Below are 24,388 nucleotides of genomic sequence, written 5' to 3'. Positions count from 1 at the left end.
GGAATACTGAATTCAAAGACAGGCCAGCCTGCACACACACACACACACACACACACACACACACACACACACACACACACGAGAGAGAGAGAGGGGGGGAGAGAGAGAGAGAGAGAGAGACAGAGACAGAGACAGAGAGATCAGAAAAGAGACAGAGAGAAATGATGTGTATCTGGGTGTGGTGGTTTGAATTTGGAGATGCAGAACTTGGTATTTGCCCAGCTGGTTTCAGACCCTGCTTTGGTTCAGTAATTCCACATCATGTTCCCTTCCCTACCTTTGGAATGTAATGTATATCCTGTGGCAGTGTATGTAGGAAGTATGTGATCTGCTCTTTGATTTTACAGGGAGTTAAGGAGATTGCCATGGGTCTCAGAAGAGCCTTTGAACTGTGGACTCTTGAACAGTGTTTAGAGTGTGACAGACTACGGGGACTTTTGAAGTTGGACTGGATGCATTTTGCATTATGATATGGCTACAAGCCTATGGAGGCCTGGGAGTGGACTGGGTCTCTTCATTACCCTGTGTCGATGTTATCTCTGTAGAATTATCATATTGCTCCCTCATTAGCCATTTTCCCTATCTCCATCTTCACAGACTTGGGAGCAAAGTCCAACCCTGCCTTTGAAAATAGATTGTTTGGATAAATGAATTGTTAAAGACCAGGCTTCTAAGGGAAAGACTCTGCCTCTTTCTTTATCCCTACTCTTTTTTTTTTTTTGGGGGGGGGGGGGGGGGTTTCGAGACAGGGTTTCTCTGTATAGCCCTGGCTGTCCTGGAACTCACTCTGTAGACCAGGCTGGCCTCGAACTCAGAAATCCGCCTGCCTCTGCCTCCCAAGTGCTGGGAATAAAGGTGTGCGCCACCACTGCCCAGCTCCCTACTCATTTTAAACTAAGAAAAGCTTAAGAGTTTCCTCTTACGTTTCTCAAAACAAAGCTGGAAATCTCTCTCTCCTCTCCCTCTCCCTCTTCCTCTCCCCATCCTCTCTTTCTCTCTCACACACAGTCAAATGTAAACAGATTTCCACTCCATAAACGGGAGCTTTATTAAGCTGTCAGTTTAAATTGATTCAGTCCTACATGTTCCAAGATGGAGGGAGGCGTTATTGAGGGAAAGCAGGAGAATGTCTTACCTACTTACTTCTCTAAGAATGAGACCTCTAGAATATTAGCTAAGACTGTTGGGTCCTGAAAATAATCGCTCATCAACTGTCCCAGCCTGAACAATGACTCTGTGTAAGGACTCTGAGAATCCATTACTTCTTATAGAAGAGTCCTTTGGTGTGAAGAAAGCAGGAGAGCATCTGTCACAGCTGTGATTCAGCTATGAGGGCCTGTCATTCCCAGTACTAACCTGATCCTGTCCCAGCGTGCTCCATCAAGATACAATCCATGAATATAAACACCATCTTCTGGTGGATAGGAAGAGTGATCGGAAGGAATCACCTGAAGAGATTAATATTATTATTAATAACCACACTATTGATAGTGCTTACCACATACCTTCATCTCATAAAGAAAACTCTGGCTGAATAGTCAGGATACAAAAAAATAAAACTTGTTAGACTATAAAGTTTTTCAGCCATAATCTATAAAGATACATAATATATTGTGTGTGTGCTTGCGCACGTGTGTGTGCAGTGTGCACACAAGGGCATGCATTGGTGTGCACATGCACATGCATGAGGATGGAGGCCAGAGGTCATCCTTGGGAGTCATTATTCAGGAGCCATGTGCCTTGGTTAGCTGGCCCATGAGCCTCAGGGATCCAGCTGTCCACCTCTGTAACACTGGGGTTACAAATGCATGCCACTGCCCAACGTAACTCATGTGCTCATGCTTCTGTAGCAAGCATTTTACTAACTGAGCTATCTACCCAGCCTTGTATAGTTATTTTGAAGCATTTTATCAGATTTTACTGTACCCCACATTAATTTTTGTTAGTATAAGAACAATACTAGATTATTTTTATATCAAATATTGAGATTATGAAAATTCTAGATACAGCAAGACAAAAATTACGTTTTTTTTTTTTAATCTTTTGGTTTTTCTAGACAGGGTTTCTCTGTATAGCCCTGGCTGTCCTGGAACTCACTCTGTAGACCAGGCTGGCCTTGAACTCAGAAATCTGCCTTTTTCTGCCCTCAAGTACTGGGATTAAAGGTGTACACCACCACTGCCCGGCAATTACGTATGTTATAAAACACAAAGAATAAAAAAGTAATTTAATTAGATTAATTTGGCCTTAACATATAAATTTTGCATATTATTCTTGCTTAAGTATGTGGCTGATGTAATAGCACATTGTTTAGATAAAGGAATGGCCTTTTGTACCTCAAATTCGTAGCCTAGTAAGTCAATAGGGATGGTGTATTTTCTAGCAAAATTCTGCATAGCTCCAGTTAAAAAGGCTTGGGTGAAAAAGAAACCAGAGATCCAGAACACACTGGGCTTCCCAAAGGCAAACCAGTCCTATAAAGGAAAACAAGATGCATTATGTCTATGTTTACAAAAGTGTCACTACACTGTTCCTGCTCTAGGCTGCCCCCACTTTCATTACAAGACTTTCCCTGACATCGAATATTCTCTCTCCACCCCCTTTTTTCTTCTAGTTATATTTCTTGAAAATTCAAAGTGGTTTCAGCATTAATTTGAGTAGATTTAATTTGAAGGAGTCAAATCTCCTGCAAAAGAGAAGATGTCATTGTAAGTATTCATTATATTGCTTAGCCCAGTGAAGAGCCACCATCTTTAGAAATTTTACCCACTGACTGAAGCTTTAACCTCTGCTATTCCAGACCAAGAGCCCTGGTGTCCCCATGTCTGCAAGTGCACTGCCCCTCAGGATCAGGACTCTCAGTCTTCTTTCTGCACCAGTGTGCACAATCCTCTTGCTCCTGTCTATTCAAAATCCGAACAACATCACTGAAATGCATCTGACTGCACAGTTTGGACCAGATTTGTAGTCTTGCATAATTTTTCAGTAACCCATCAAAGTAAAACCAAACATCCTGGTCTCCTATTCAAGATCCTCTCTGATATGGCCCCAAAGAATATTTTTAAGTGTGCCCTTTCCATTTAGGAATCCTTGTCTCTAATTAGCCAGGACTACATGGTGGTAATCACTGTGATGCATTCAGTCCAACTTTTCTGGTGACAGAACTCTGCCTATCAGCTGGAGTGGGACATGTAATTAACATCTGGCTAATGTTACTTCATGGTAGCAAGTAACACAGTTAGGTAAGCCAAAGATGCGGAGGCACTTGGCACAACTTTTGAGGAGAACTGTACTCTGAAAGTATACCTGAAACTCTCCCCACAGTGGACCTTTGTGTAAACATAACTATGAAATGAGGCAGGGGAGCCAAGAAAGAAAGCCAGTTTCTTACATGTGCATATCCATGTGCCCATGCTGGGTAAGGCCCTGGAAGGGAGATTCAAAGAACTTGTCCCATTTCTGAGATAAGGTTAAAAAAAAGCTCTGATTTTTAAAACAAAGGACAACATTGAGAAAGCCTTGGGCCATTTGTCATAAGGTAACATTAAACAGTCATGTCTGGGAATTACAGACTTAGAACTTTCATAAATTTAAATGTCACTTGAGTTTGACTAAAGTAAACGTCCATTTTCTACTTAGTACTTCAAAGTGTGTACATCTTATAATACTCATATATTTTGGTTAGATAACCAGGAAACTACTAATTACATTCCATTCAACCTGAGGTCATTAAAATGACTACAGTTGGTTACTAATATCTCCCTACTCAACATTGACAGGTCTATATTGTGCTATGTGGTATTTTTGGCAATATTTTAATAAGTATTTTTCACTTGAATAGTATATATTTAAAGTATAAAATTTATCTATCTATCTATCTATCTATCTATCATCTATCTATCATCTACTTATCTAACTATCACCTATCTACCTAATACTTTACCTCTAAAAACTTCAGCCGTGCCAGGAAATCTGTGATGTAACTTCCAAGGGGCTTCAGACTTGGGTACGATCGTTTTGCCCACATTTCTGGAACTTTTCCAATAAGCAAGCTGCCAGAAAGTGCTTCCAATGCAGAGTCCATCACAACCACGCCTTTAATAGCCTTCTTGAGGTCCCGTAGAGTATTACGTATAGTTCTAATTAAACTGCAATGAAAGAAATTGCATCATCAACATATTTGATAGTAAGTATCAATGAACAATCTGCAAAAGAAGAGACAGCAGGAGACAGTTATAGCTTTATGGGCTTCCCAAAGCATGGCTCTGCACACTTGACAGGTAGTATATGAGTTAACTGTAGGTGCCATTTGAATAAGCATTTTTCACTTCAGCCATTACATACTTAACATACACAGAGATGTTCACACACATGTGTGCACATACACAGAGATGTTCACTGCACAGGAAAGTGTACGGTAAGAAACTGATTTTCTTCCTTGGCCCCTCTGCTTTTTTTTGAGACATGGTCTTACTATGCAATCCTGGATGACTTGGAATTGGCCATGTAGACCAGACTGGCCTTGAACTCATAGATATCCCCCTGTCTCTGCTTCCTGAGTGCTGGGATTAAAGGTGTGCATCACCATAAGTGGTAAACCACTTTAAAATATAGACTAATACCAGCCTCACATTAATTTATTATTTTATATTAGTATCAAATAATATCAAATTATCTTCTGGCTATTATTTCCCAGGACCTAAGTAACTCTAAAAATTATATATTAATAAATTGTAATTGTATGTGTTTATGGACTATAAGGTGGTGTCACAATTTTCAATATAATTGGGAAATTATATTAAACTCACATGTTACTGCAAATATTTCATGGTTTGTCATGAAAACATTGGAAACTTACAGTATTGAAATGTAACATGTGCAAAATTAGTGTGTTTATTAGGCTGTGTTGGGAAAATGAAAGGGTTAAAAATGTTCAAAAACTCCTAGCAGGCAGAGCAGAATCAAGAGTGTAGGTCAGCTTGGTCATGAGCTCTGTGTTTCAGGAACTTGGCTGACCACAAGATAGATGGTTGATTATGTATAGGCTCTTAGAGAATAGCCTATACAAAATGTTTCCCATGACTGTTCTTTGGACCCTGTCACAAACTGAATAATGGGCTGGGACTTTCCACAGGTACTCTCCAATAATCCTCCTTTACTCCCCCTGGGTTATGGTTTCCCTCTGAGTTGTGATTTTTGGCTTTAAAGTCTCTCTGTCTCCAAAGCCCCGGGGTCAGACCCCACTGCCCCTGCGTGGGTCATGGGTCTTGACCTCAACATGTTGATCGAAATATACCTCTTGCCGGGCGGTGGTGGTGCACGCCTTTAATCCCAGCACTTGGGAGGCAGAGGCAGGTGGATCTCTGAGTTCAAGGCTAGCCTGGTCTACAGAGTGAGTTCCAGGACAGCTATACAGAGAAACCCTGTCTCGAAAAAAACAAAACAAAACAAAAAAAAAAAAAAAAAAAAAAAAAAGAAATATACCTCTTGCTGATTACATCAAGTTCAGTGTCTTGTGGGTTAATGGGTGGCCACAAATTCCTGAGGCTTGGGTGAGGTCCTCCCTTCGTGGGGGCCTTACAATGTGACTGATGTGACAGCCCACGCTTCTCCCTTCTGTGTAGCCAAGACTTTGCACACCCTGACTCCCATCCCCCGAGCCTCCCATCTCCTAGCTACAGATAACCCCTGTAGCCTTTGCTCATCTAAGATGATAAGTTCTTGTCCACAAAAATGAGAGCATGAAGTGTCCATCCTTTTGGGTCTGGCTTGTTTCACTTAGCAAATATCCTTTAGTTCTATCACTGCTGTCACAGATCAAAGAGTTTCTTCCTACTTGGTTTGAGTGTGTTTGAGTTTCTGTGAGTTTGTGATGGGCGAAGGTTGATTCTATAACATGGAGGTTGTGAAGAGTGCCACAGTGAGCACAGGAGTTGAGGCATCACTTTGACACAGTGACTGAAAATCTTTAGGTAATACATGGGACTAAACCACCAACCAGAGTACACATGGAGGGACCCATGGCTCCAGCCACATATGTAGCAGAGGACTGCCTTATCTGGCATCAATGGAAGGGGAGCCCCTTGTTTCTGTGGAGGCTTAATGTCCCAACAAAGGAGAATGCTAGGGTGGTAAGGTGGGAGTAGGTGGGTGGGTGGGGGTGCCCCCCTTCATAGGATCAGAGAGGAGGGGGAATGGGATAAGGGGTTTGTGGAGGGGAAACCAGGAAGGGGGATAACATTTGAAATGTAAATAAATAAAATAACCAATAAAAAAAATTCTCAAAATTGTGACCACTGGGTGGTACAGTCATATTCTTCTCTCTCTCTCTCTCTCTCTCTCTCTCTCTCTCTCTCTCTCTGTCTCTTTCTCCCTCCCTTCCTACCTGTGAGAGCGAGGGATGCCTTTGTGGTTTTCATTTGCATCTCTTACAGGTGCTGCTTATGGCCTTTCTTCTAATACTTAGCCTTCAGATATGTTGTGTGACAATGTTCAAGTCTCTTGCCCATTGATTAATCATGTTTGTCTTATTTCTGTAAGCTGTATGGATTCTTTATATAGTTTATATGTATCCTATCTTATGGTTGTTTCCTTTGATGTGGAGAACCTTTGTATTTTCAGGGAATTCTATTTGTCTACCTTTGCCCTGGGAGTGGGGCTCAAATCTTAAAGAAAAATCACATCACAGTCCAGACTAAACTTCTATAGTTTTCCTCCGTGTTTTCTAGTCTCCGGTTGTCTGTTGTCTGTGGTGTTGGTGATTGAACTCAGGGCCTTATTCGAGTTAGGCATGTTGCCTATCACAGACCACACTCTCAGCATGCTTTCAGGTCTGTGTTAAGTCTTTATCTGTTTTGAGTTAGTTTGCAATATGCCAGTCCAGTTTCTCCACAAGCACTGTGATGGGACTACAGCTCCTCCATTGTATGCCACTGGCAGCAGGCCACCAGTTGATTGTAAAAGTATAGTTTCTGTTTTCTGAGCTCTCTTTTCTGTTCCATTGCTTAATGCTGTTTCCTTTACAACCATTTTATAGGGTACACTGAGTTTAGGCCCTGTGATGCCCCCAGCTTTGCTCGTTTTGCTTAATATTTACATTAAATATTGTAATTCTTTGTTGGGAGCCAACTCCTAGCAGAAAGCAGCTATTATCTTTGCAGCCATCTTGGGCCATATATTTGCAGATTGATACTTTTCCAGCCTGACAAGAGACTTGGTTTTCTAGCATGATATTTTCGCAAGCAGCCCGAAACAGCTGCGTGCACTCTGATAACATCTTGTTTTTTCCTCAGACATATCCTGGACTTTTTGTTTAGAGCCCTCAGCTGCAAGGCACTCATGGTTAAGTGTCTCCAGCTGCACTACCCTGCTTGTGCTTATATATATCCATAATTGCCTTTCAATAAACTAGACTTGATCAGACAACTGTCTTGTCTCCATTCTTTCAGTCTCTTGCCCCTCCATCCCCACTCCCTTGTAGACCCCATTGACTGACCTGCAGGCCGGGTCAATTCTTCATAAGTTGTATGAACTCTAGGTTCTTTCATACAGCTATGAGACATAACATTTGAACTCTCATAAGGGCTTCTTTGGATTTATGGACATTTGGGGGGACCCAATGAGTGCAAGAAAAGAATTACCCAAGGAAACATATTGGGTAAATGACATTACAGGTAACATGCTGTCATGGTTTATAAATGCATGACCCAGAAAGTGGCACAATTAGAAGTTTGCAGCCTTGTTGGAGTAGGTGTGTCACTGTGGGTGTGGGCTTTAAGACCCTCCTCCTAGCTGGGCAGTGGTGGCGCATGCCTTTAATCCCAGCACTTGGGAGGCAGAGGCAGGTGGATTTCTGAGTTCAAGGCCATCCTGTTCTACAGAGTGAGTTCCAGGATAGCCAGGGCTACACAGAGAAACCCTGTCTCAATAAATAAATAAATAAATAAATAAATAAATAAATAAATAAATAAATACAAAAACCCTGCTCCTAGCTGCCTGGAAGTCAGTATTCTACTAGCAGCCTTCAGATGAAGACGCAGAACTCTCAGCACTCCTGCACCATGCCTGCCTGGATGCTGCCACACTCCCGTCTTGATGATAATGGACTAAACTTCTGAACCTGTAAGCCAGCCCCAATTAAATGTTATTCTTATAAGAGTTGCCCTATTCATGGTGTCTGTTCACAGCAGTAAAACCCTAACTAAAACACATGCAAACATAGAAAAAGCTGAAAAATGGCATGCAGACAGGGTATGATTGTGTACACTGTGATCTCAGCATGTGAATGATTTAGACAGGATTTGTGTTTGAGGCCAGCTTGGGCTATAGTAAGGTCAAGAACAGTCTGTGCTATATAGCAGTGCCCTGTTTCACAAAAACAAAACAAGAATGTATTATATAACAGCTGAAAATGGAAACTATGTACCAAAGTATAAAGTACATGTTGATGTATACATTTTCAAACCCTATATCAAAGCATAAAGTACTGATGATCAAAATGTATTGATTTATACATTTTCAAACACTGATTTCTACTCAGGCTCAACTGCTGAAAGCACCATAAATATACCTTAGTGGATAAAGAAGCCCTATCAGCTGAGAGACTGTGTATTTGTAATTATTGTATTTGTATAAGAAATACTAAATGATGCTTGGAGATGTAGCTCAGTGGGAGTGCATCTGGCTAGCATCTATGAGGCCTTAGGCTCCAGTCTCTAGCCCTACCAAACAAAGAGGCAAGGAAACAAACTCCATCTCCTAAAAAAATTCCAGAGTTAAGTAGAGCACTATGGTATTTTAATATACTTTACCTTAATATACAACAAGTTCAGAAAGCAAGATAAACATAGAAATATTACAGAAAACTCATAACAATAACAACTTTCTATTTCTTGATCCAATATTGAATTACACAAAATTCAATAGAAGTCAAAGCAACTAATTTATTTAGCATGGTCTACCTAATCAACTTCAGTAAGAAAAGGGAGCCGAGCACAGAGCTGCACACCTGTAATTCAGCACCTTCAGACGTGGAGGCAGAAGATTTAGGAGTTCAAGGCCAGTGTGAGCTACATAACAAGTTTGAGGTCAGCTTGAGTTGTGTTCTGTCTCATAAAAACAACCAACCAACCAATAAACAAGGTCTAATGGCTAACTGATGGCTAACCTGGGCCACAGCATTTAAAAAAGAGAAAGGAAGCCCATGCAGTGTCAGAAGCTGGCAGAAAGGACACAGAGACCCATCCAGTCCAGGTTCATGCTGTCTTTTTTTTTTTTTAGATTTCTCTTTTTTAATTATGTGCATGTTTGGTATCTGGGTGCAGAGGCCAGAGGAGGGAGTTGGGAACCGTGGAGCTGGAGTACTGGGTAGTTGTGAGCTGTCTGATGAGGCTGCTGGGAATGGAACTCAGGTCCACTGGAAAAGCAGCAAGTGCTCAGAATGGCTGAGCCATCTCTCCAGCCCCATCTTTACTTGTGAAGAGAGTGGACAGTAACAGATGAGAAGTCACGTGACTAATGACTACCTCCAGCCAATAAGAATGGATCTCTTAAGCTGAGAAGTGGTGGTGCACACCTTTAACCCCAGCACTTGGGAGGCAGAGGCAGGAAGATTTCCGAGTTCTAGGCCAGCCTGGTCTACAGAGTGAGTTCCAGGACAGCCAGGGCTACACAGAGAAACCCTGTCTCGAAAAACCAAAAAACAAAACCAAAAAAAACCCACAACCAACCAAACAAACAAAAAAAGCATTTTTAAAATTCAATACCAGCATATTATTTTGTCAACTTTGGTTGGTTGTGTTCTGAAGTGCCGGGCTTTACTTACTTGTTAAACCGTTCCATTTCCTGCACCAACACAGTGTTCATGCTCTCTTCATACCTCACAGGATAACTCTTCAGTGCCGCTTCAATGTCAAAATCAGTTGGGAGCTGAAAGAACAGATGCTGAAATCACAAGTTGCTCTCAGAGCAGGCCGTAAGTTTCATCCAGCTATAAGGTCAGTAATAGCTAACACATAGGTAAACATTATTATTCCCACTTTACAGATGAGGACATTATATTTCTAAGAAGCTGTACAGCTTCTTTTTGTAATCTAAGTCTTGTTTTCCACTGATAAAATGTATATACAATTTTATAACTTTTTTTGTTCATTTATAGTCAATTATCTCTGGTTAACTTACCCTCCTATCAAGTAGCCAACCTGGTAAGTGTAGAAATGTTCTAGAACGCAGGGAGAGAGAACATGTGTGATGCCTGTGCAGTGTTCACAGACACTGAGGTGACAGATGACAAGGCTTGTGGAGTGCTGACCACTCCTGAGACTTAGGAGTTCATGCTCCTCAAGTGGCAGGGAGTCTCCCAATCAGGGAATGAATGGTTCAGCTGAGAGTCAGGTTTCCTTCTCTGTCCCAAAGCAATAGTCCACGCTTGGTACTAAAGAGCCTAAGTGCTGTCACCCTAGTGATTGAGACTCAGCATACTTCTCTTACCCCAAGTAAGTCATAAATCTTCTGCCGGGTCCTTGATAGGGCTCTGATTGGACAGAGCATTTGTGAAGTCAACAGCCTTTCCCCACAGAGGAAAACCACGGAGGCAGGTGTGAAGAGAGGCAGACTGCTGAGTCTGCAGCTTGGAGGCCCAGACTGACTGTTGGCTTCCATTGTGGTGGCAAGTAGTGCCCATTCCTACATTGATGACCATAGCCAGGATTACTGTGGGAATCCTGCAGTGGTACAGCCCATGGACTCCGAGGCAAGTGGACTAGGGGCCAGATATGTATGTGGACATTACATTTCCAGTATTTACATTGCAAGCGAACTATAAAGATTGCTAGTGAGGATCGTAATGTGTTGGAGTTTCCCTTAGCCACTCTCTATTGACTTTAGACATAGAATAGAGGTGACAACACAGTACCTCTCTGTAGTCCCCAGCAGGCTGAGTCCACTGGGCTGCTCTCTGCAGTCCCCAGCAGGCTGAGTCCACTGGGCTGCCCATTTTAGGCATTTTACAAACTATTTTAAATTAATTTCTCCTTAATGTCCTCAAAAAAAAAAATCCTCATAACAACTGAAATTATTCTCACCACCTAGCAGATTTGGAAACCAGTGTTTGAGAAGTAAAGCACCTTGCTAATCATTATACTGTCACTTCGTGGCGTTCCCAGTATAGACCATGTTTCCATTATAGCATGAGGGCTGCATTTTAAGCCGGGCATTACCTGTGTGAGGATATCTTCAGTAATTTCTAACAGGATCTGGTCAGTGCTTCCTGAGGAACCTGACTGTTTGGCACCACCCTGGGTGAGGAGCAAGGACTCAAAAAGGATTTTTGTTTGTTGAAGATCTTTGGAGATGTCAACATTTTCATGTAATCCGAATATCTCCGGTTCTTGAGTAAATGGAAGTTTCTAGGAGAAGACAATGAAGCACACATCACACACTCAGTGGGATTGTAGAGTGAAAAATTATAAAAATCATTTTATAGAATATATATATATATATATATATATATATATATATATATATATATTCTTTTTTTAAAGTTCTTTTAGGGACATGGAAAATTTTCTCTGAAACAAGCCAGGTCAGTTTCAGGAACTGGCTGTACAGAAAAGGAAAGTAAAGAATGTAAGTCACTTAGGTGACGAAACACAATGACCGGGCTGTGGCCAGAGCAAGTGAGAAATAGTTAATAAATAGTTGGTAAATGACAGGATAGGGCACAGTGACATGGCAAAACTACATTTTTGAGAAGAATGAGTGTACAGAGTAATTTTCACTTGACTCTAATCATTCAGGGTGGGTTCCTCTGGAATGTTCCTCTATTTTTATGTTATGTATCCTTGACAACCCCTCACCCACCTCCTCACTCCCCTGGTTTTCCTCTTTGAAAGACCCCTTAGCCCACCACTCTGGGTCAAACTTTGCTCCTGTGAGAGCTCATGGTTTGACCTTGGCCAGCCAACTTCCCCTAATAAATAAAGCCTCTGCTGATTGCATCCAGGTACGGTGTCTTGTGAGAGTTTGTGGGTGGCCGCGACTTCCCGAGACTTGAGTGAGGGTATCCCTACTTTGGAGGTCTTCAGGATCAGGATGTGCCATTCCAAAACACACTTACTTTGAGCTAAAGGTTATTTAATATGAATGGGTTTAGAGTTTTCATCCTACCCTAATCTGCCTAGCTACAGGGCATAAGCTTCCCTTTGTGCTGTGCCTGGAGGAGGAGAGGTTTTCTTCTTACCAGAGACTTCCTGAGGTAGGCCATGCTTCCTTAGTTCCCCAAGGGTCCCAGTCCCTTTCTCACTCTTTACCCCGCTTAGGACCCAGGCTTCCCCTTTGTGTATCCAGGTCTCTACAGCTGCTGTATAGATGCCAAAGGAAACTGCTTCTTTAGGTTTTCAATCTTTCAGTAAAGCTCCCGTATACATAAAATATTAAAATTAATATTAATTAGATGATTTTTCTCCCATGAAGCTGCCTTTCATCCAGATAATGCCATGAGGGCAGAGGAAAGCAGGTTCTTTTTTCTTTTCCTACGGAAGCATTAATTCATAAGGCAGATACACAAACAACACAGGGCTAAGAATCAACTAAGCAGCAAATACCACAAGCTTTCCTGATGTCCAGTAATCATCAGAACAGAAACTGAGTCTGAAAGTCCATTAAAGTCTTGCTTGCCTAAACTTGTACATTAGAGGATACTGCTCATCGTTCACTTAAATTTCTCCCTTCCCCCCTGTCTCACACACACACACACACACACACACACACACAGAGAGACTTATGTCTTATCCTAGCTTCAGAACACAGTTTACCTTAATGAATTCAATGTAGTCATCATAAGTGCCTTTGGGAGGCGCAAAATAATTTCCACTGGGGGAGAACTTGTAGTGGGGGTTTTCAATTATGGATGAGTTGTAAAAGTCAGCTAGCATGGTCAACAGGAGGCGCCTGTCCCAGTCGTCTGTCACTCTCCCTCCATAGTTACACTCCCCAGTGAGGTAAGAGATAGCTTCAAATGGAATTGTGTCATATTCATTTATAAACAACTGAAACAAAGATAAAAAGTCGAGAAAAGAAAAAATTAAGTCCTTTGACTTCATTTCAATTTGAAAATGTCAGTCTCTTTTGTTTCCTCACCTATGCGGAAAGGGGGATTAAAGAATTATCATAGGTTCTAGGGAATGTCTGGTATTCAGTATTTGATTTGGAATTACTTTGTCTCCTTCAGTGCTGGGGACCAAACTTGGGTCCTCATGTATATTAGGCAAGCGCTCCACTCCTGAGCTACATCTCCAGCTAAGTATCAATAATTTCTATAAAATAATCTGTTATCTTTATTATAAAGGGCGGCATAAATACTATTAACTGTAACCTAGTGGTTGTTAGGCAGTGACCCTCATAAATGCTGGTTCTGATTTATCTTACCTGCAGCTGCCGGATACTGATACGTAGGTCGGACTCGTTAAATCCATATGGAATATTCCAACCCAGAGGACCAAATTTCTTTCTCTCTTGAACAAGGGCATGAAAAAAGCAAACTCCAAAAAGCAACTTCTCCCATGCCTTTAATGCAAAAATTGTACAAGAGGAAAATCTGATTAGATTTCCACCAGTAAAACTCATGATCAGAAAAACAAATGATCTTTTTATTACCAGGGTCTATGGTCAGATGTCCTTTCAAATTTCTATTTTAAAACGGCATGTATCTAGAGACATACTTTCTATAAAAGCATTCATTGTATGCCTAATTCAAATGCCCAACACTAAGCAAACCATAATACTAAATGCTACTAAAATATAGATTATTACTATTTTATAAATGTGTTGGTTAATGATACCTGTCATTCATAGGTCTCTCTAACCTCGGCACTCAGTATTATCTTGTAGATTTGTGGGCATCTGCTTCAGACTATACATGCAAAAGAATGACTAAGGAAGAAAACATGAATAAACTCTAATATATAATTCCCAACGCTATTCCTTTTCTTTCAGAGAGCATTGGTGAAAGCATTTTTAGCTGATCTATTGATGATGTCTTCCAGTATTTAATATGGATGCCATGTATGCCTCCTGTATCAGAGCTCTGGGGCATGATCACCTGTCTCTTTAGATCTCTCACAGTAGACTGCAAGTATTTGAAGTGGAAACTTAAGGGTTCTTTGGAAAGTCAGTTGGATGGTGTTTTGCTGGGACAAATATGTGAAGGAACATTTCATTAAAGTGGACACAGGTATGAAATGCTAATGACACCCATGCATTGGTCCGCCTTACATTGCATAGTTGAGCTGCATGTGTCGGGACTCCATAGAAAGAAATGCACCAAAAACTTTCTGGTGGCGTGCTACAGTTTTTTGCCACTTCCTTGGACTTGGGCTGAGTGGCAGAGTGATGTCAGCTGAGACAGACCCACATGCTGAGGCAAGACACACACTGAGGCAAGACCCGTGGAGCACACATGATGTTTAGAGAATATAAATAGGACTCAATGCACAGTATATTTTACATTGAGCATATTTCTTTCAGTCCCCACATTTTCTTTCTCATGATCCTCCCCAGCTTGCTTTATTTCCTTTTATTTCCCTAGATATCTTTGCTTCTACTTTGATGTCATATGTACACATGATTTATTATATAAAACAGAGGAAAACAAATTACAGAAAAAAATGTGATTTGGCTTAATTCACTTAGTATGTTTATATATTGTATATTCATTTTCCTGCAAATGACATAACCTCACTCTTCTTTACGGCTGAAAAAGTCCACTGTGTCTATGTACCATAGCTCCACAGTTTAGCCATTGAGTAGTGCTGCCTGAAACATCTGTGTGCAGGTGTCTCTGTGATATGTCGACTTGGAGCTTTGAAGAAAGATTCACACGTGCTGTATGGCTGATCTATGTTTAATTCTTTAAAAAATGATTTTTAAAAACTTTTATTTTATGTATAAAGTATGTGTCTGCTTCCCTGTATGTGCAGTGCCCATGAAGATCAGAAGAGGTCATTAGATTCCCTGCAGCTGGCATTACAGAGGGTTGTGAGATGCCCCACGAGGGTGACTCAGCTGTCTTCTAGCCTCTTGTTTGTGTTCAAAATGGCTGCCATTCTAACTTGGGTCAGAGGAAGCCTTACTGTAGTAATTTGCATGTCTCTGATAACTAGTGAGGTTTCGGATGTTTTCATGTTTACTGAATGTTTGTATTTCATCCTTTGACACTGTTCATTAGCTCATTAATTGACTGAGTTGTTTAATTTCTTGTTGAGATTTTTAAGTTGTTTGTATGTTCTAGATAGTCATCTTGTCAGCTGTATCGTTAGCAAAGATTTTCTTCAACTCTCTAGGTTGTCCCTTCAGTTAACTGTTTCCTTTCCACTTTGACTCATTTGGAGTGGAGTTCTGTGCAGCGTGAGAGGTAGAATCCATCCTCATCCTAATGTGGTATTCTCAGTACCACTTGCTGGACAAAGTTTCATTCTGTAGCACAGGCTAGACTAGGACTGCTTACATAATCCAGGCTTGTAGCAATCCTCCTGCATCAGCCTCCGGAGTGCTGGTATGACAAATATGAACCATGATGTCTAACTGTGAAATGGTTTTAGTTACATAGTGGAAAACACATTATGCGAGTTCTGCAAGGGCACATTCCCCTGCATGTATGTTCTCTTTGTTTTCGATCTAGAACTTTGGATAGAACTTTGGAAATGCGCAACACACATATTTGTGGAAAGAGTGGTTGATATAATTTAAAACTCTTCGGCCTTTAGTTTATAAACTAAACTACATTCACTCAAAAATTATTTATTTCAGTATTGACTATGTCATAATCAGAATACAGACTGTTGGGGGTAAAATGCTGATCCAGGTAGAAACAATTTCTGTTCCATTAGGAAATACACCCAGTTTAGAAAACATACTAAATAAAAACCTTATATTAACATATTTAACTACTATAAGAACAAAATTGGAGAGTGTTGAAGGCTGGGCATTACCAGTTCTTTGCCGGGGCATCCCTTGAAAAACTGAGTATCAGAAATTGGATCAGAGAGATATGATTGAAGGAGATTTAGCCGAAGACCCGTGGGAGGTTCATTAGTCATTTTTACTCCATTCTGTAGAATTGTTACTGGGAACTAAGACAAAACAAATGGAAAGTATTATGCAAGACAACAATCTTGAACCCAAAACTGTAAATACCAGTGCATTAAAAATAAGTATAGCAGCCGACAATATGAAAGTCTCTAAGGTTAAGAGTTTAAAACTCGGTTAAGAAACATAGTATAACAGACAGCTGAATAAAGGTAGTATCCTCTGTCATAGGAGTCAAACATACCTTTGGAGATGGATAGCTTGTGAGCCAAAGCCTAAAGCTTGGATTGCAGGTTTCAGGTGAAAAATCTTCACATATTTTTTCTAATGTCGGCATCCAGGAGACAGCAAGATGACAGTTTTGTAGACAAACCCACGTTCCTTCTTCTATTGCTGCTGTAATCATTTTTGATGCAACTGGTCCTTGCCCTTGTCCCAGTGAAATAGCTTGAAATTTATTTCCAGACATAGATTTATCATTTGCAAATTTCAGCAGGCCTACAAAGGGCAAAAGTAGATGATACTACTTCTTACTCTATTCTAGCTTACAGTTCCTGTGCATATGTGTTTTATCCTGAAGAATTCTGGGTACCTTTGCCTAAAGATCAGATTTGTTGATGAATTTGCAGTCACATAACACATGTATATTAAACAAAATGTTTTAGTTATAAGTTAAAAGCTTACAATATATGCCATATACACATGGTGCATTTATATACATACATACAAAACATACACAGAAAATAAACTCTGTGCTCACGTGTGTGCACAAGTGTGTGCCTATGTGTGTGCATGTATGTGCGTGTATGTGTGTGCACATGTGTGTGCACATGTGCATGTGTGCATGTGTGTGTGTGTTACAGTAGATAATACTTACTGGCCATGGGATCTGCTCCAGGAGACAGCACAAAAACTAAAGGGATGGTGCAATTTGAATCCAAGTAACTCTTTGTCAAGTCAAATGGTGGAGGCTCTACAAATTTTTTTCCTAGCTTGTCAGTTACATAATTTGTTATAGCTGGGGTTATCTGGAAATAGAGAAGATACAGAGTTTTGAGAATGTTTTGCTGCATAGCACATATTTATTGAAAAACACAAAATGTTAAAATTTAAGCATAATTGCTAGAAAGCATCATAAGAGCATTAATTTCCCTAAAGTGTAAAAAAAAAAAAATCTGTACCCTGATATGACAAGAAAAACATTCCAAAGGAAAGTGGACAAAAGAGAGCATCTGTTTACAGAGAAAGAAGCACTAGTAAATCTTAAACATAAGACACGTCTCAGGACTGCAGAGACAGCACACAGTCAAGAGTGCTTGCTTCTTTTCCAGAGGACCTGAGTTCTGTTTCCAGGATCCATATCTGCCAGCTCACAAACATCTGTAACTCTAGCTCCTGGGGAGCCAGCACCCTCTTCTGGTCTCTATGGGCACACACACACACACACACACACACACACACACATACACAGAGCATATTCTCTCTCACACACATACATACAATATTCTTTAAAAATCCTTTAAAAAGTAAGATCTTTTCATTTAATAATTCAAAAACTGAAAACTCTTGGCTATTTTTGTGTCCTTTAGGTAATAGTACCCCATGCATTTCTCAGCATTTCTTCTGACTAATGTCACATGTGACTGTTTTAGGTAGAAAGACACGAGTATTTATTATTATTGTTGTTGTTTAATGTATTTTATTATATGACTTTATTTATCTTTATATATGGATTGTGTAGGTCAGAGGGTAACTTGTGGGAACCGGCTCTCTCTTTCCACCATGTGAGTCCTAGAAATCAAACTCTAGAGCAAATGCCTTTACATTACTGAGTCATCTCATTAGCCCATAGGTAAAAAGTATAGATATTATTGCCAGATCATAGTTTTATAAGGATGTTTGCTTCAGACCCTCTTTTCAATAGATGTAGTGTTCATGAGGAAGCTTCAAATCTTGCTGAGTAAGGGGCTTTTCTAGATGAGCAAGAAAACCTGAATTTCTAGGTGATCTCAAAAACAAAGTAAGCCTAGCAGGGTACCCCCTGAAGCAGGGGTGGCAGTTGACACCTGCTGGGGTTCCAGAGCAAAACAGTCTCAAATAAGAACACATAGGGCTGGAGAGCTGGCTCAGCAGTTAACAGGACTTTTCACCCTTGCAGAGGACCTGGGTTTGGTTCCCAGCACCCACATGGTGGCTCACAACTACTTGTAACTCCAGTTCCAAGGATCCAATGCCCTCTTGTGACCTCCATGAGCACCAGGCATGCACATAGTATATGCCATGCAGGCAACATGCTCACATGCATAAAATAATCTTGGAAGGCAAAAAGAAGGACACTAACATATAAGCAAATGTATTAAGGTGCCTTCCCATTTACCAACTTACAGTCTCTTAGCTGTAGACACAGAAGTGAACTTCTAAGCAATTGTAGTTTTGATGTCTTTGTTATCATGGATTATTTTATACTAATATTTATTATAAGAAAATATAAATTATAACCATACTTAGATCTATTATTTTGCTTCTTATGCTGCTACATAAATAAGCAAAAGATCTCTCTTAAGGCCATAATACCCAAGTGTTTGGTCATATAGTAGTCTATTCTTTGTTGCTGACACTTTTTGACAAGATTAATATTTAAACTCATAGATTAAGTAAAGCTGGTCCCCCTCTATAATGTAACATGGCAATCAGTGAGACAGTTTATAGGACAGCCATCTTCTCAGACTGCCTGTGGATCTGAGCAGCACTGTCAGTGTTCCTTGGGTCTCAGTTCTCCCAGGATCCCTGATGAGCTGACCATCTCATGACCCCCTTCCTTAAACTCAACCAGTCCCTCTCTACTGATAGGTTCTGTGCTTTTGGAAATCCCTGCATGACATATGTTTAATTCAATTTGGTTCAACCCACTTTGTAGAAATTGACTGACCATGTAATATCTGCCATGCAGTACTTTAAGTCTTGAAGATATGCAGCAGAACAAGATATGGGTTCCCAATGCCAAGAGTTCCCTTGTCTTGCTAGGGAGACCCTAACAAATAAACAAGTGTTGAGTGTTCTAGTGGGGTACGTTTTATGATGTATAAGTTCAGCCTTCAAAACACAGAGGACAAAGCAGTAACTCCACAAGATACAGGTTTAACTCCAGTGCCCACCAGAGAGCCAGTCAGTAAAGCACAAATAGGTGCATCCAGAAGAGTCTTGTTGGCTCAGTTCAGCAAAGATTTTGCTCTTCAAGAAAAAATTACCCTTAGTTTACTAAGCTTTATGAGCTTCTACAACTTTTAAACATTTTAACTCAGCTTATATAGACACTGTATAGCATCCAAAGACATTTCCCTTTCTATCCTAATTCTATATGCTTTCTGCAATTAAATTTTAACATTTTGATATTTATTTTTTATTTAGGATTTTTGAAACAAGATCTCAGTCTGTACCCCAGGCTAGCCTGGAATGCATAGTGGTTTTCCTGACTCCCTAGTGCTAAAATCACATTTTTAAAAATAAGCAAGACCCAGAAACATGAATTCTTCACCCCTAGTCTTTCAACTCTGGCTAAAATTGTAAAAAAAAAAAAAAAAAAAAAAAAAAAAAAATCCATTTCCCTTTGCTTACTTCTGTCTCTAGATTTTCAGTACCAGTCACAGAGCAAGACCAAGATTCCAGTTCCACCTTTATTTGTGGTTAAGAGGCCCATCATAAACTACAGTGTCTTTATGCAGCATGGAGCTGTTGTGTTTAGGACTGGTACATCATAAACTGCATCTTATCAAGATTTCAATTTTTTTTTTTACCTTATCAGGCCTTAGACAGCGAAGAATTATTATTTTTTGCAGTTCGTTCAGCATCTTATCCATGGGCTCTGGAAATTTCATGTTGTGCGGCTCTTTGCTGTCATAGAACTCCTCCCACAAGTATATGTAATCACGAAAATGCTCCCTGGTAGGAAAAATAATTGTGTTTTCACTGAGAAATATTTTAAGAGATGACTGAGCAAGGAAAGGAATAAGGTAGCAAGGGGACCATGTTTAAATCCCCAAACTACAGCAGTTGTTCTGGAGGAAGTCGGAGAAGTGCTCTGTCTAGGAACAGACAGATACAAGCTTCTGGAGGAGAGGGAGAGGATGGGGAATAGAAGCTGGAACCCTTGGATCAGACAATGCACTTGTACTGAGAGTTAGGGCCTAGATCTCCTATAGCCTGCAGGACGCTGGCCCCAGGAGTGACAGATTCGGCTGACTTCATTCAGTGATGAGTTCTTTCCTGCTAGATGCACCATAGTATTATTTCGGTCTTGAAGAGAAATGCCACTTTTTCTTGCTCTCTGGATATAAGCATTGTAATGTCTCCACAAAGGAAGAGCATCATGTATGAAGAAATAGAGAGAGATGAGCAGAAAAATAAAATGACCAGAGCTGGTTTTTGTTTTTTTGTTTCTTCGTTGTCATCAATGACTGGCCCATGCGCTCTGAGTTAGAAAGGCCCAGAGTCAGATCCCAGGCCTCTCTGTTCTGGCAAGTGACCAGTTCAACTTCACACTGGCAGACATTGCCTGTGACCAGCTTTCCACAAAGAAGAGACCCCGAGGATATCACAGTGTCCCAGAAATTTCTATGTTCATTACACACAAATGTCAATACCTCTGCTTCATCAACTTGAAATACATTCTGTGTTCTGGCTGTTACTGGGTCACTTGGATGCCCACACTCTATTATACTAGCCTTTGCAGATGGTGAGATTCTTTACTGCTAACTGGGGATTAAAAACCTTAAAACACAGTAAGGCAACTGAAAACAGATTGCCATTCAGAACTTAAATGAAGTGGGTTTGAACTCCCAGTGTAAGACCCCCCCCCCACAAGGGGACCCTCTGTAAGACCCCCCCGCAAGGGGACCCTCACCCAAGTCCGGATCTGCACGCCCCAAGGACACACGAGAGACCTTCTTGATGCAATTGCAGAGGAGGTTTAATGACGAGAGCCCTCGGGCTGGAACATATCTCACACAGGAGATAGAGGTTCCGCGCGCCGGACCCAGGGAACTTGGGATATTTATCGGTAGGGGTTGGGGAGAGCAGGAAAATTTGGCGTGGTTACATATGATTGGATATTTCAAACATCAGCAACTTGCAGAACTGGCAGAACTTGCAGAAACTCGGACCTCCCAGAAAAGGGAGGGAGAGAAAAGTAAACACCAGATAGCCCATTACTCACTTGGGCTTGTTTGGACTTGTCTGGGCATGCCCTTGTATGCCTTCATTTTTTGTCACCCTGCCCCTGCAGGGGCTTAATATTTTTATTATGACTATATTTAACAAATTGTTGGTGGTCTTTGCTGACCATGAATTTTTGTTATTGTTACAATGCTGCTTTCAAATTTTGTTCTCACACCAGCAGCAGCCAAGACCATTACAGATCTGAGAAGTGTTACAGCTCTAGAAACCAAGAGCAAGCTGCGGGTCTGAGCAGGTCAGAACAGCAGGTCTCAGAATCAAAGGCTTTTAACATTTGGAGGCTGGAAAGTGCTTCCGGAATGAATTACCATCCAAGTCTGAGACAGCAACGGTCCCCTTTGCCTGTGGTAAAAGATGAATTCCTGGGGGCTGGCTCAAGAGATCTATTGTTCCAGTACAGAAGCCACAAGCATAGGCAGCCTGCTCTATCCAGTACTACCTTGGCCTGTGCTCTGAAGCCCAAAGTCACAGAGTGCCAGAGTGACTGAATGCAGGCATGCAAATGAAGTGAAGAAAATAGGTCCAATCAGGAAAGAGAAGCTGAACCTGGGGGATGGGGGGGAGAGGGGGAGCAGGCACACTCTGAGGTCAGCAAATGCTCCTTGTCAGATCCCTAGTCTACCTCTGCAGACACTTCCCTTGTTAAAAAGTCTGCGTCAGTTCTGGTTGCCAGGGTGCTTCTCTCAGGCTGCCCACTGTTTCCCAATTCCTTCACTGGGGGGCGTTCACTCAGCCGAAGTTCTTTTGGTTTGTTTGCTTCTAGCTGTTGCTGCTGAGTTAACAGTTACCAACAACCACTCTGACTCTTTTGCCCAAGAGGTTTGAGCCTTCCAGCTGTCAGAGGCTGTCGGAAAGCGCAGTGTTGGGAGGGTGTGGGAGGACAGAATATCTACCTGTGATGTTACCTTCCAGAATGTAAGGTATAACAGGTTGTGTTTCTATTATGGTGACTTAAGTGTTAGCTTCAAGGATACAGAGTTAAATAAAACTTGCTTTGATTTCTTACAATGCAGGAGCTATGACTTGTGAAATGTTTATGAAAAAGACCCGTGGAAACTGATTTTGAAAATGTGCTGACTCCCCACTTGGGCCTAAGTAACCTAAGTTAGTCACAATAAACATCTTGCCTTCACTTTATTAAGCCTGTGGTTGGGCCACCTAATTACTTCTGCAGGTCTCCGAGTAAGTAACTCACAGAGTGTTTGTCCAGCCCTATGTCAACCCTTCAAGGCTGAAAGCACAGAGGTGAGTTGTACTTCTAAACCTGTAGTCACCTTCTGTGCGAGGAAGAACAAAACTTCGGAGGACAAACTCCTGCCTCCCAGACGAAGGCAAAATTACCCACGAGGGCCAGGCTGCACGCCGAACCAGCAGTCCTCATTCATTTCCCAAGGACCCTTGTGAAAATTTCTTTGGCCCACTTGGCAGGACTGGAGCAATGATTGAAAGGATGCACCTGGACCCACAATGACAACAGGAGATGAGGACTGGTCAGGACCTTAGCTCCTGTCCTTGCTTGGAAGCTGGAAACAGCTTTGGTTCTGTTCTGGCCAGAGGCTAGAAATGTCAGAAAAAGTAGGCTGGGCTTGTTTTCCTGCTTTGGTCTCTTATCTTTTCTCCTAAATGCAACTGTTGCCTGAGGGTGTGGTTGAATCTGAGAGGCATCTGGTCAGCACTGAAGCTGAGCGGACTGACCAGCTCATCTCCCAGTGCCTCGCACCAGTTTCTTCTACAAAATCCTCCTGGGCTACTCAGTCAACAGAAGCCTGTTCCCTGGGATCTGCTCCGGCTGTTCAGGAACCCTGCCTTCCTTCTTTATGTTAAGCTCCCCCTATGATCTATACTAAAATGTCTAAAGCTCATCCTACTGGGGCTCAGGAATTCCATTTTTCAAATCTACAAGACAAGAGCCTGGAGCCACTGACTCGGGGAAGTCTGTGAGCTTATGTACCCTAACTCTTGGGTTACAGCCCACCTGAGGCTAGGATGCTCTGTCACACTCCAAACCCTTCCTTTTCACCTTATGACCTTCACTTTTCCACTGCCACTGGGACTAATGAATTACACATACATCTTGCCTAAGTCTTCCCCTGCAGACCTAGATCTCCTGTCAGTGCTCTGAGTATGGACTGGGAGGAGAGCTACTGGACCCCCTGGTTTCTCTTCCCAGTGTGGCCACATGGTCAGCTGTGTCTCTTTTGTTGCTATATTGCTATGACATAGCTGCAGGAGATCATGGCTCTGTGTGGAAATCGTTACATTATGTGAGGAACCGGTCTTTCTACTAGCCAATAAACTAGAAAGAGTCATGGAAAAAATTTAGATTACAATTTTTTACGTCACCATCCAAAGTTAAGTGTTGGGGGCCATTTTGCCACTTCTCTGAAGCAGATTAAAGCAGAGTTAAGGCAGGTCGGGGCTTGTCGGCAGATTTCCTAGCCTGTTGAGGCATGGAGTGTTAAGAGGAGGTGTACCTGAGGCTCAAGGGAGAGGCTAAAGATTCTGTTGACCTTGGTGGAAAGAACAGAGGCTTTTGGGATGGGAAGGAATGTCTTGTGTACATTTTAGTAAATTGTTTGTTAGCATGGCTTTGTTTCCCAAGATACTGTAAAGTATACAAAGCCTAAGAGAATTAAACTTGAGGCTGCCGCAGTACTAATTGGACAGCCCTCCTGAATTCTAACTTTTGTCTCTGAGCCTTCTTTTCTGTCTTTCCTATAATCATCCACACTAACCCCTCAGAAGACTGTTCGCTTGGTATCGACCAGACCAGGCCAGATAAGTCACCAAATGCACATAGTTACCTGAGTCCATGGAAGACTGGAAGTTCACTCGCTCGACAAATTTCCTCCCAGCTTTTATCTTGTAGCCAGTCTGGATCAGGGTTTTTTTCAGCACTCTTAAGACTTACTCCTCCAGTGAGAAGAAACATCAGTTCCTGGTATTCAATCTCTTTCTTGGCCCTGTGTTCCCAAACAATAGCCATTATAAACTGTTGATGTTAAAATGGGATGCCACCTTCAATCCTGTGTCAGCCATGGCTCCTCAGAAATACATGCTGTCAGTGGCCACC

At 41.5% G+C, this 24,388-nt stretch overlaps 1 protein-coding gene across 1 annotated transcript in view; it reads right to left on the bottom strand.

Annotated features, from left to right (window-relative positions):
• Positions 1 to 24,388, bottom strand: part of Dnah12 (dynein axonemal heavy chain 12) — a 168,579-nt gene that overhangs the window by 8,055 nt on the left and 136,136 nt on the right. Inside the window, exons 62-73 of the mRNA XM_034498136.2 lie at positions 24,120 to 24,278; positions 19,878 to 20,022; positions 16,961 to 17,111; positions 16,328 to 16,581; positions 15,987 to 16,127; positions 13,426 to 13,563; positions 12,813 to 13,046; positions 11,217 to 11,405; positions 9,824 to 9,927; positions 3,944 to 4,148; positions 2,337 to 2,474; positions 1,357 to 1,448 (exon numbers count right to left, since the gene is read on the bottom strand). Coding sequence (XP_034354027.1) covers positions 1,357 to 1,448; positions 2,337 to 2,474; positions 3,944 to 4,148; positions 9,824 to 9,927; positions 11,217 to 11,405; positions 12,813 to 13,046; positions 13,426 to 13,563; positions 15,987 to 16,127; positions 16,328 to 16,581; positions 16,961 to 17,111; positions 19,878 to 20,022; positions 24,120 to 24,278 — 1,950 coding nt within the window. The remainder of the gene's footprint in view (positions 1 to 1,356; positions 1,449 to 2,336; positions 2,475 to 3,943; positions 4,149 to 9,823; positions 9,928 to 11,216; positions 11,406 to 12,812; positions 13,047 to 13,425; positions 13,564 to 15,986; positions 16,128 to 16,327; positions 16,582 to 16,960; positions 17,112 to 19,877; positions 20,023 to 24,119; positions 24,279 to 24,388) is intronic.

The sequence above is a fragment of the Arvicanthis niloticus genome, chromosome 3 (assembly GCF_011762505.2).
Source record: "Arvicanthis niloticus isolate mArvNil1 chromosome 3, mArvNil1.pat.X, whole genome shotgun sequence".
NCBI classification, from domain to species: Eukaryota; Metazoa; Chordata; class Mammalia; order Rodentia; family Muridae; genus Arvicanthis; species Arvicanthis niloticus.
The sequence above is the reverse complement of the archived record's forward strand: the minus strand, read 5'-3'. Positions and strand labels throughout refer to the sequence as shown.